At 37.8% G+C, this 12,771-nt stretch overlaps 1 protein-coding gene across 1 annotated transcript in view; it reads left to right on the top strand.

Annotated features, from left to right (window-relative positions):
- The window catches only part of PAX5 (paired box 5), a 278,811-nt gene that overhangs the window by 203,726 nt on the left and 62,314 nt on the right, over positions 1 to 12,771 (top strand). The window contains exon 8 of the mRNA XM_042455822.1: positions 7,419 to 7,520. Coding sequence (XP_042311756.1) covers positions 7,419 to 7,520 — 102 coding nt within the window. The remainder of the gene's footprint in view (positions 1 to 7,418; positions 7,521 to 12,771) is intronic.

Below are 12,771 nucleotides of genomic sequence, written 5' to 3'. Positions count from 1 at the left end.
TTATTATTAATATCCAAGTTTCCCTTCTTTTTATTTTTTGTTAATTTTTATTATTATTAATATCCAAGTTTCCCTTCTTTTTATTTTTTGTTAATTTTTATTATTATTAATATCCAAGTTTCCCTTCTTTTTATTTTTTTTGTTAATTAACAATGTTAATTTAAATTTAATTTAAATATTTTCGCATGTCCTCCAATTTTTAAAAAATGTGTGCTATGTTTGAAAATGTTGTCCTACATTTGTCCTACATTTGTCCCAGTTTGGAGGTCCTGACTTATGGCAACCCTAGGTGGCCCCCAACCATAAAATCATTTTCATTGCATCCATCGGGAATATGTGTTTTCTGATGGTCTTAGGGAACTCCCATGAAAGGGTTGTTTGACCCCCAAAGGGGTCCCGACCCACAGGTTGGGAACCACTGCCTTAAAGTAAACATGATCAACAGTGTCTTCTGAAAAGTGACTCAGAGATGCAAGTATATCACTGCAGCCTTTTACCGCTTTCAGCTGAGATAAATAGGGTTGAATATACAAAATAAAAAATATTAATACTAGCATATCCCATTATTTTAAAGAACATTGAGCTGTTGTGTATCTTCATGTTGTTTCTGACTTATGGCAACCCTAAAATGAATCTGTCAAGAGGGTTATCTTGCCCAGATTTATTCAGAGGGGGATTGCCTTTGCTTTCCTCGGAGGCTGAGAGTGTGTGCCCAACGTCACTCAGTGGGTTTTCACGGCTCAGTGGGGATTTGAATCCTGGTCTCCTAGAGTCCTGGTCCAGGACTCAGATCACCACATCACATTCTACCCAGTCATTAACCTACTGATTGTTTTTCCTACTAGTGACATAATGTAAGGGTTGGGTTATCTGAAGGGCATAGTAATGTGAAGGCTGTTTACATCTGAATATATTTTAAACATTTGTACATAGGCATCATTGTTGTTTGGCAGTTATCCTTAATAAAGGGACTTTTATTATGGAAAAACCGCTTTTATTAGACTTTTGCTTTTACAATTTTAACGGAACAGCTATTACGATCTCATCACAAGCAATGTCCTGCTTTTCATGCAGGACTCTAATCCTTGAGGTGGGGAGGTAGAGAGGGAGAAAATCACATCTGGGTAAGACCAACAGAAGTAACTCTGCCTGTCCCATATGAAGTGGCAGATAGTTCCACTAATATGACTTCAGTCACTAGACAATAAAAAATTGATATTCATCCTTCAGCCAGAATGCTCAATGTCTCTGAAGCTCAGTTGGTCAATCCATTTGGTCAGAGAATCAGTTCTTCATTCTCTTTTGGGGGCAATCATTTAGGCCTTGCAAGGTAACATCTGCTTTCTGCAAGGTTTCAAATACCAGTAGACAGCTAAGAAATTTATCTAATTTGAAAAGGTTTTCCAGGCATTAAATTTACCCCCTACTATGACAGAATGAAGAGGGGGGAAAAATCTAAGTTTACAAACTGCAGCTAAGTAGTCTCTTAAGGATAATCAGCCTCTTATTAGAAGGAACAATGGTTTGTTGCAGCCCTAAGGCCAAACATTTTAAACAAGAATGCTTAGACTCAGTTACCTAGGCCTGTTACAGACTGCCAAAATAAAGCTGCTTCGGGCCTCTTTGGAGGTATGCTGTTTAAATGATGCATGCATCCTAAGAATCCGGAAGCTGCACCAAAGCTGCACTTCAGTGCTTAGGAATGGAGGGGGGTCTGAAACAAGTGCCTTGTAGAAGCTTATTCAGCAGAACACCAGCAAAAAGTAGTGGTGAGAAAATGAGGCAGACACTCCGTTGCTTTCTCTTCTTGCCTATGCATCATTTTAAAACCAATCAATTGTTGAAAAGATAAAGTTCCTATAGGTATGAAAGCTTTGTTTGTTTGTCACCGAGGGTTTGCCTTTTTTTTTGGGGGGGGGGGTGCATTCAATGGCCATTGCTTTTTTGTTCTTGAATTTGCTGTCCAACACTTTTCTCACACCAGGAAAGAAATTCCCATGGCACAATCAAGGGTTTTTCTTGGCAATATTTGTCCCGGGGGAATTTGTCTTCCTCTGAGGCAGAGAGTCTGTGACTTATTCAGGGTCACCCAGTGGGTTTCCCTGACAATCATTTGAACTTAGGTCTTCAGAGTCCTACTCCAACATTCAAACCACTGCACTACGCTGACTCTCATTGCAGTACAGCAATGATGTCCAAACTCTGACCCTCCAGGTGTTTTGGACTTCATCTCCCAGAATCCCCAGCCATCTTGGCCAATAGTCCGGGGTTCTGGGAGCTGAAGTCCAAAACACCTGGAAGGCCAGAGTTTGAACATCACTGCGATACAGTAATGGGAACACACCTGTGAAAAACTCTTCCTAACCTCCTGTTCCTCATAGTTTTTTTACATGGCTTTCAAAATATGTATTTCCACTCTTAAGATCTAGACATGTGCTACCAAAAGATTTTTTAAAAAAAGTATTACAATTAATCTCCTGATAACTATTACCAAAAAAAATTAAAAATGTGATGCATTCTCCTTTAGAAATAAGGGGAAATGTTTTAAGAATATTCTCACCTACTTAGACCTTCAAAAAAGGCATTCAGTCAAGCCATCAGCAACATGGCAGGTAGTTACTAACAGCACTTGCCATAGAGGAAGGTCATTGCTGATTGGTTGGCTGATTTAAAGCCTATCTTTGCTGATTGCCTCCAAAACTATATATATGCCTGTATGGAATAATTTATTGTCATTATTGTTGTAATACAGTGAAAGTTCTAGTGTTAGCAAGTTTAGTAGCATAAACATCGCCAAGCAAATATCAGTTCATCAGTTCATTAGAGGTCCATTCCACTGAAAAACCAACCAAACAAAAAAAACCCACCTCTGCATCTGCATCTGTACCTGACCTTTCCTTCCAATGAAACTGTGCATAAACTGCAATCATTTCCAATGATTTTTCTTTAAGAAAAGACAGATTGTATTGACTACAGACTAAGAGCCAATCTAAATATTCAAAATAAGCATTTGGTGTAACATTGTTGGGTGTTATCATCTCATAATATATGTCTGCATGTGATGTCATATTTGATTTTCCAACCCCACCATCTCATTGCAGATAGAAAAAATTACTGAGGAATAAGTTAAGACTAGAGCTCTGTTAGGAATCCTTTCTGTTGTCATGGGATTCTGGTAAAGATGCAGCATTCAAGCATTCAGTGCCCCCTTGCCTTCTCTGAAGTGACATATGGCCTGAACAGACAGGCCAAAATAAAGCTACTTCGGGTCACTTTGGAGGTATGATGTTTAGATGATGCATGCGTTCTAAGAGTCTGGAAGCCACACCAAAGTCATGCTCCAGTCCTAAGGACTGAAGTGCAGCATTGCTTCAGCTTTTGTCTTCTCAAGATGCGTGTGTCATTTAAACAGCAGATCTCCAAAGTGACCTGAAGCAGCTTTATTTTGACCTGTCTGTTTGAGCCCATAGTCTCACAAAGTCTGTACAATTATACATTTGCTAAATATATAGAGAGTTTGGTCCTCATGTTAAGGGATATACACATATTGATTTGTGTACATAGAAAACAGCTATAATAGTCAATATGTACTTTGTTTGGTCAGTACTCTGACAGAATCCCATTTTGAGTGTTTGAACTCAGTCAAAGATCTCTTTAAAATCTCTTTTAAAAAGTTTTTAACAAGTCACAATGGGTTGGATCTGACTATATTCAACATACTTGTGTCCCATTAAAATTTACTATAATAACTAATCTAATACTACTATAATAAGTAATTTTTTGTACTGATTACAAAAAATTGGGATCCAAAGGAGAATAAATTAGACTCATGCCATCTCATTCAGTATCTCCTCCTTTCAAATTGCAAATTTCTTTACTTACTTACTTTGAGTGTCCTCATATGTTAGTCTGCTTCTCAGTCATCATTTCCTGAACAGGTGGAATATGTGTCGTCAGTTTATGAAAGCTCCATCATAACTTTTTTTCATCTTAGATTTCACGAATTCTGCAGTGACTCAGAAATCCTGATTTGGTCCCTGCAATGCAAAGCATCATTCTATCTCAGATCTTACCATTTAGCTGAGGGTCATACAGTGTCATGTTAAGAATCTCTGCCAAAAATCAAATGTAGGGGGGGGGAGGGTAGTGTGTGTGTGTGTGTGTGTGTGTGTTACAGTTTTCCTGCATACAAGGAAAAGTAGTACATTAACATTACTCATACTGAAATGATAGGTGGTGTTGGCTTTGGCTAATTAATTTAATTCAAATGGCATTTATGAGTGGATTTTCATTTGTTCCAGAGCTCAGCCCCAATAATCTGTTTTCATTGCCATGATTTTGCCCAAGAAATAGAGAAACAAAAAGGAGAAAAAAAGGGATACACTTCTGAACAGGGGCCAAGTTAATTTCTTTTACCACCAAGTAATTATAAAGAGTCAAAACTGGATTTGGTTTTGAGATGGAAACCTTGGAAATGGAAACATTTAGACCACATAGAAAACTTAGGCCTGTTACAGACTGCCTAAATAAAGCTGCTTGGGGTCTCTTTGGAGGTATCCTGTTTAAATGATACATGCACCCTAAAAATCCGGAAGCTGCACCAAAGCTGCACTCCAGTGCTTAGGAATGGAGTGTGGCTTTGGCGCGACCTCCGGACTCTTAGGACCCATGCATCATTTAAATAGCATACCTCCAAAGAGACTCAAAGCAGCTTTATTTTGGCAGTCTGTAACAGTCCTTAGAATTGTAAAACTTGTGGAAACACGGTATCATTTGGGGGATATTTTTTTTTAAAAAAACAACAACCCATAAAATGACAAGTATATCCTATTGGAGTTGGTGGAATCAGGTTTCACATAGAAGTTCATTAGTTTCCACCATAAAAGCCTATTTAATAAATAGTTTCTGTAACCTATTGCATACAAGTCTTGGATGCCAAATCACAAAATCCAGATTTGGCCAGCCCAGTGCATGTTAAGTAAGATCTCATGTTGAATGTATGGTTTGGACTGCAACATTAGAGTTCAGCCTGGTTATTATGAATATTGTAAGAATTGCCTGAATTTTCCTATTCCGTGGTATTTTTAAACTTGCCTACTTGACTGCACAACAGTAGTTTTCAAAATGACTTGTTAGAAATAGATTTAAGCAGTTCACTTTTGCATTAACAAGGCAACCGGTATCTAGATCAGATGTTCAAAGATGATTCCTTAAATTGTGGGTATTTTCAGCAAATATTCTTTTCTCTTTTTCTCTTGTCTGTATGTCTGGTGCTGGTGAAATGAATTCATATAGAATTTTGTGCAGATGTATCTATGTAAAGAATTCTTGTGAGTATTTAAATATACCAGAGTTCTCCAAGTTGTTAGTTTTCTGTCTCTGAAAATCTTCCACTGATTAAACCAACACTTGAAACATCTTGCACTGTTTACCTCACAGTAAGGGCTGTTCGACAGTGGAACACACTTCCTCGGAGTGTAGTGGAGTCTCCTTCCTTGGAGGTCTTTAAACAGAGGCTGGATGGCCATCTTTTGGGGATGCTTTGATTTGGATTTCCTGCATGGCAGGGGGTTGGACTGGATGGCCCTAGTGGTCTCTTCCAACTCTACGATTGTATGATTCTATGATTTCAACCCAGTGGTTCTCAAACTTTGGTCCTCCAGGTGTTTTGGATCTCAGCTCCCAGAAGCCCCACTCAGCTTGGCCAACGATCAGGAATTCTGGGAGTTGAAGTCCAAAAGATCTAAAGGACCAAAGTTTGGGAACCGTTGTATTGACCCCTTAAACTGAAATGCCAGGAGTCAAGTAAAGAGGTAATTTTATCACATGTATTGGAAATAAAAATTGCAATTGATTCTTGGGGCTACATTTCTCTTTTAAAAGTTATAGAAGTGTTGAAATGGTAAAAAAGACTTCTGTTCCAATATTAGCATGTATAATTATGATTTAATAGTCTGAAGCTGCTCCGTAATAAGCTTGTGATATTTTTGCTAGAAGATATTCATGCGTACTCAGTTGAAAGGTGGGATCAACCCATTTTTAAATTATCATTAACTGTGGCACATGGGCATGTCAAAAAATGAAATATGTTATTTCAGATTCTTACAAGCACATGACCTATTTAATTCCACGGTGAATGGTGATATAGCATCAATAATCAGTCTTTCGGGAATTAGTATTGGATTGTCCTCAGCTTAGTAGTATCCCATAGTTAAACTAACCTGAATTTTTGCATTCAAGTCCGGCTCTTCTGTTTTGTTTAAGCAAATAATAATTTACCTATACTGTGAATGAAAACTATCAATAGTATCTTAGAATACATGTTAAACCTCATCCAAACAGATTTTTTCTTCTTCTATTGAGCTCTTAACCTAGGCTGCTTTCAGGCCCCAATAAGAATTCCAGTACATTGTGGGGGTGTCCTGTGTCCACAGAAGTGTTTGTGGGTGCAGAAACAAAAGTATTACACAATATCCTGGGTCAGAAAACACAAATGTTCATATGAGGTGGGAGATTAGTTTTGAGTAGCTCTCAGACTTTCTAGTTTGAAAAACTTAATCAGCACAGATGGAATACATTTGTTGGGACACTTTAGGTCCAAATCAATTATTGTCTATTAAAAAAAAAGAAGTAGGCAGTCGGTAACTAGGAGGAGCTGTTAGTGGTTTGAGCATTGGATTATAACTCTGGAGACCTGGGTTTGAATCCCTGCTCAGCTATGGAAAGCCACTGGGTGACCTTGCATAAGTCATGCTGTCTCAGCATCAGAGGGAGGCAAAGGCAAACCCCCCCTCTGAACAAATCTTGCCAAGAAAACTCTATGATAAGTGCCACCCAGGTTGCCATGTCAGAACTGACTTGAAGGCACACACCACAACCATCAGATAGCTGAAAGCTGTAGACATCCTATCTCTTCAGATGACAAGTTTGTAAAATGCCAACCCCATAGGTATATTTCTCTGAGGATTCTTCCACAAAATGTAGCTGTGTGTGTGTGCGTGTGTGTCTAAAATGCTCCAGCTTCCTTGGTGTGGATTAAAAAGGCAATCTTCCTATCACTCCTTAAGAAACACATGCCCTTATTTGAAACCTCAATCAGTTTGACTACTCAGACTTGCAAGGAATCTTGAGAATAAGCAAGGGGATGAAAAGCTGAGTTCAAAACAAGCTTGCCACGAACCTGTTTGCAGTGCCTTTTGCCATTGCTCTCTGTCTCTTACTTTGTGGCAGCTTATAAAGAAATGGAAATCTTTCTTATTCCTGCCAAAGCTAAGGCTGGGGGCAAAAATTCCCACTTTGGTATTCGCAGTACAGTTATGACAAATACATGGCCTGTGTTCTGAGTGTTAAGGGAAATGTAAAAACATGTCTTGTTGTTGTGAATGCTCACATGGTGATTTGTTGGTTTGATTCTTCAGGTCGTGATTTGGCAAGCACAACCCTCCCTGGATACCCTCCGCACGTCCCCCCTGCTGGACAGGGCAGCTACTCTGCTCCGACGCTGACAGGGATGGTGCCTGGTGAGTTTTCATAAAATAGAGAGAGAGAGAGAAAGAGAGAGAGAGAGAAAGAAGCTGCAGACTTTTAGCAGCAAAGCTGTGTGGTTCCCTTTTGTTCCCTCTTCATGCCGGCATCAGAGACAGAGTCATGGCACTGAAAGAACAGAGAGATGTTAAACAGGCAAATTAAACTACTGCATTTCTCTTTGTCTCTCTAGTTTTACTTGTGATGCTGATTCACATCTTAAATAAACTGAAGTGCTACATAAAGTCTTAGATGATTGAGGCCTATTTGAAATTAGTGGGAGACCCAAATCCATGTTCTCTGGCTTACCTGGAATTGTGGAATGGACAGTAAGATAATTTATTCAATCAAAATATGTAGGAAAAGAAGTGTCTAGCCTTGCTGCATAGCTGTTGGATACACATGATAAAATGTACATAAGGTTAATCTCAGAGTTACCTCGCTTCTCTGCATTTTTGTCATGTGAATCATTTTAATTAACTTAGCTATAAGCATTTCTCACAATTGTGCCTGAAGAATCTCATACTTTGAAATTATGCTGCTTAATATGGGTGTCTACGAATGATCTCATCCAATGCTTTTCACACATGAGATCTTAGTCATTAATGTCTCCAGTGAAATACCTAATGTTCCTTGATGTTCACCTTTGGTCTTTATTATATCTCCTTTAAAAGAATTCAACCATTTCCAGAGCTATTTTTGAGAAGTAATGGTTTCTTAAGTTCGATATGGTCATTGGAAACTCCTCTGACAGGAGCAGGGCTTTCACATTTTCCTGAAGTTGGGGAGACATGAGAAAGTTTTAAATGTCTTTTTTTTAACATTTTACTTTTTTAAAAAAATCATCTTCTATCATCAGAACTTAATAATATATGAAGACAAGGAACTGGACACGCACCACTTCGTGGTTAAGTAAAGGTGAATTGTTGCTTCTTGCTTAGAATGGCAGTTATGTGATATAGGAAAAGTGCTATTGCTCAAAAAGGGAGACTAATGCAGTGTGGAGAAAGTATCCTACCTTAAAAAGCACTAGATATCTACACCAGTGGTTCACTGACAAACAGATTTTGATATGTTTATTTCTTGACTGTTTAACTCCACCTTGCTTTTTCCGAGTATTTTGTAACTAAGTTTTATTTTCTGTATAAACGAAAGTAACATCACCAATCAAACATGTGAATTCAGCCATTTTATCTGTCTTGCCATCATGTTTTTCATTCAGTGAATATGAGATTGATGATTCAATTATTGATTAACCTCCCTTTTCATATTTCACAACCTCATTAACAAAACCAATAACCAATTAGTTCATTCTTTCCTAAATTAGAAATGTAATCTGAAAAATTCAAAGATCTCTGCTAGAGTGCCACTTCACATGTGTATTTGGATTGCACAATCTAGAATCATAGAGTCATAGAGGTAGAAGAGACCTCAAGGGCCAGCCAGACCAACCCCTTTCTGCCATGCAGGAATGTACAAAGGGCCCATACAGAAAGGGCAAAATAAAGCTGCTTCAGGTCACTTTGGAGGTATACTGTTTAAATGATGCATGCATTTTAAGAGTCCAAAAGCCACACCAAAGCCACACTCCAGTCCTTAAGACTGGAGCGTTGCTTTGATGTGGCTTCTGGACTCTTAGGACGCACATATCATTTAAACGGTATATCTCCAAAGTGATCCAAAGCAGCTTTATTTTGGCCTGTCTGTATAGGGCCATAGTTTTCTAAAACTTCCAAAGAAACTGTCAAACAGCTCTCACTGTCAGAAGGTTCTTCGTAATGTTTTCTTCTTTTCCACAAAATGAAATGATACTTCAGTTGAAATGATGTTGTACTGTTTTCCTAACAACATTCCTCATCCTCCCAGAGCAGCTGTGTCTTCTCACAATTATTATACAAAAGACATGCAGATGAGAAAATATGGCCAATAATTCAACTAATACTTTATCCTACACATTTTGCTCATTGACTGGCCTTTTTGACTTCTAATAATACCTCACTTCTTTGTAAAACACTGTAAACTGCCTTGCAATTCTTCCAGATTTTCAAAAGTTTTGTTCATCTATCGTTCTAAATTGCTCTTAAGTTGTCAAAATCCAAAACAGTGCTTCTGCTCAAGGTTCCAGCCAGCCAGCCAAATTTTCCAATTCATTCCATTCAATTACCTCTCCTCAGGGGCTTATGATTTCTTTCTCCTCAGCTGCTAGTCAGCATTCCATGCTTACTAAACGTAGTTGTGGCAGTGACAAGAATGTTAGAAGAAAAGGCTTAATCAAATTTGTTGTTATGAACGGCATCAAGTTAACTTTGACTTATGGTGAACCTATGAATAAGAGACCTCCCATTCACCCTGTCAACAACATCCATGCTCACATCTTGTAGACTCAGGGCTGTAGTTTTCTTCATTGAGCCTGTCCACCTGGAATGGGATCATCCTCTTTTCCTGCTGCCTTTATTTTTCTAAGCATTATTGTCTTTTGTTAGTGAGTCATGTGTTCTCATGATATGGCCAAAATATGACAGTCTCTGTTTAGTTATCTTGGCTTCTAGGGAGAGTTCAGTCTTGATTTGGTCTAGGACCCATTTATTGTCCTTGGAATCTGTAGAATTTTGTTCCAGCACATTTCAAATGAATTGATTTTTTTCCTCTACCAGCCTTTTTCACTATCCAGCTTTCACAGCCATGCATAGAAATCGGAAATACAATCATACGGACATCATTTGATGTGGATGCTCGTATGATATAGATGATATGAACAATCCTAAACTTCGTATGTAATGATACATCTTTACACTTCACAATCTTGTCTCACTCCTCCCTATCTGCCCTTCCAAATCCGTCTTCTGATTTCTTGACTGCAGTCTCCATCCAGCTGTATTGGTTATTTTTCGCAAGTGCTCTGAGTGCAGCTCCCACTTCATTTTCTAAACTGTAGGTTCATCTTCAAATGGTTTTTCCTTGAATGAACCATCATCCTTTCTTCTCTTTTATTTAGTTCTTCAGTATATTGTTTTTATTGGCTTTTTATTTTAATGTAATCATGTAATGTCTTCCTCTGCTGGTTATATAGCATCCCCACTCTTGGTTTAATTTTCTCTTTTATTTCACAGATCTTGTGGGAAAGGCATCTTACACTTCTTTTTTGTTGTTGTCATCTTCTATTTCTTTGCACTGATTATTATAGTAGTTCTCTTTGTCCTTGCACACAGGTCACTGAACAGTTGCATTCAGGATTCTAACTCTATTCCTGTCACCTTTTTACTTCTGCATCTCATGTGTCCTTAATTGTTTAAAGTTTCATCTGTCATCCTGTCAGGCTGCTCTTTCTTTTTGACTGTTGATTGTGTCTTTCCACCCATTTCTTCGTGACAATGTCCTTGGCTTCATTCCTCAGTTATTCTGGCCCTGACTCAATTAGGCTTCATAGTGCAAATCTATTTATTTTACATTATCTTTAAATTCTACAAGGGTGTGCTTCAAGTTGTGTATTGGAACAATGGTTGATTTAGTGTTCTTCTTTAGCTTCACTCTGATATTTTATATTAGCAGTTGATGGTCTGTGCCACAACCTGCTCCTGATCTTGTTTTTGCAGAGAGAATTGAGCGTCTCCATCTTCTGCTTCCAATTATGTTGTCTATTTGATTTCTCTAGTGGCCATGAGGTGGTATCTATATATACAAACATCTGTTTAGTTGCTTGAAGATGTGTTTGCACTGAGCAAGCTATTGGCTTCACAAAATTCAGTTAGTTGCTGTCCTGCTTCATTTCTTGATCCTAGGCAAAATGCTCTTGCAATCTTGAATTCAGCTCTGTTTCCTACTTTTGCATTCCAATCACCTATGACTAATGACAAGTCCTGTTTTGGTGTTTCTTCTTGGACTCTAGCATAGAATCTTTCCATTTCATCTTATTCTGTCTCTGTAATTAGAGCATAAACTTGACCAACGGATTTTCCCTGAAGTTTTATTGACATTATTGAGTCAGACTTTGCATTGTATCCATTGACTGGTTTTGCTACATCTCACTTCACTATTAATGCCACCCCATTTCTTCTTAGACTTTCAAAGTATTGCAATGCCTAGACATTCCTTTCCTTTTATTAGTATGCATACTTTCCTCTGACTCATACTTCTCACATTTCCATGATATAATATGTGTTGTGCAACTTCAGATTTTTCTTTCTCCTCTGAATGTCCTTTTGGCTTGAGTCCAGTTGAATCATTAGCCACAGTGCTACTCATTTTTATCTCCTGTATCCCAATTGTTGGGATACCATACCAATTGTTGAGTGCCATATGACCTGGGAGTTTCATCTTCTGACACTACCTCTTGTGTACATTACTTTGCTTGTAAAACTGATTTTGCTAACCATTAATGAAGTTGAAAATCCAATCTGTTTATGTTAACATTGGATGAGTTTTAAAAATCATATTAGTAACAAGATAATGCTAATTTGCCATTATGGTAATTGGCAACATTAATCATTATGCCAGTCATTACTGTTAAATGCAAAAAAGGATAGGACTGACAGAGGAAAAATGGTATGTGATACTTTGAGTGATACCTTTATATAGCATATTTTATTGTTAGCTTTTTCAAAGGTGATATTTAGGGGAATAATTAATAATTAATTAATTTGTTTTATTTATATATTGCTATTCCAAAGATAATAGCGGTGAACAGCAAGTAAGCTAATTAGCAAGTAATAAAAATGTTCTGCTTCAGTTTGACATGTTCCAAGTGTTTCCAAATTCCAACGTTCAATGGTGGGTGTTGGGATTTTTAATCCAAAGCATCTGGAAATGGCCAGGGTGGGCAGGCTGTCTTTAAAGTATGGCATCTCACAACTTGTACATTTAAGATTTGCCCAGGATCAACTTGATTTCTTCTCTTCTTCCTATCCCACCTACCCCTGGTAGCATGTATGACATTCATTCTTTCTTCAAACTCTGTGGGTTGTTTAAGAACGAATAACATAAAGCTTGAAAAAATCCTGTTCAGTGTTTCTAAAACACCTTTAAATGCACTTTCAAATAAATTTATAAACTAGAAAACATTATGCATTACATCAAAACAAGAAATGTCATTCTCCCTTGTTAGGTTCTTTATAAAATATAATTCTGCAGACAAATTCATTATATGAAACTGTGTTACTTTGACTCTTTCCTCTGCATCTTTGCAGTCCTCAATGGGCTATTTTTGAATTCTACCCTCTCTCTACTTTAGGTTTTTCCTAAATATTTTTC

The sequence above is a fragment of the Sceloporus undulatus genome, chromosome 2 (genome assembly GCF_019175285.1).
Source record: "Sceloporus undulatus isolate JIND9_A2432 ecotype Alabama chromosome 2, SceUnd_v1.1, whole genome shotgun sequence".
Classification (NCBI taxonomy): Eukaryota; Metazoa; Chordata; class Lepidosauria; order Squamata; family Phrynosomatidae; genus Sceloporus; species Sceloporus undulatus.
Note: the sequence above shows the minus strand (reverse complement) of the source record. Positions and strands in the feature narration are given on the sequence as shown.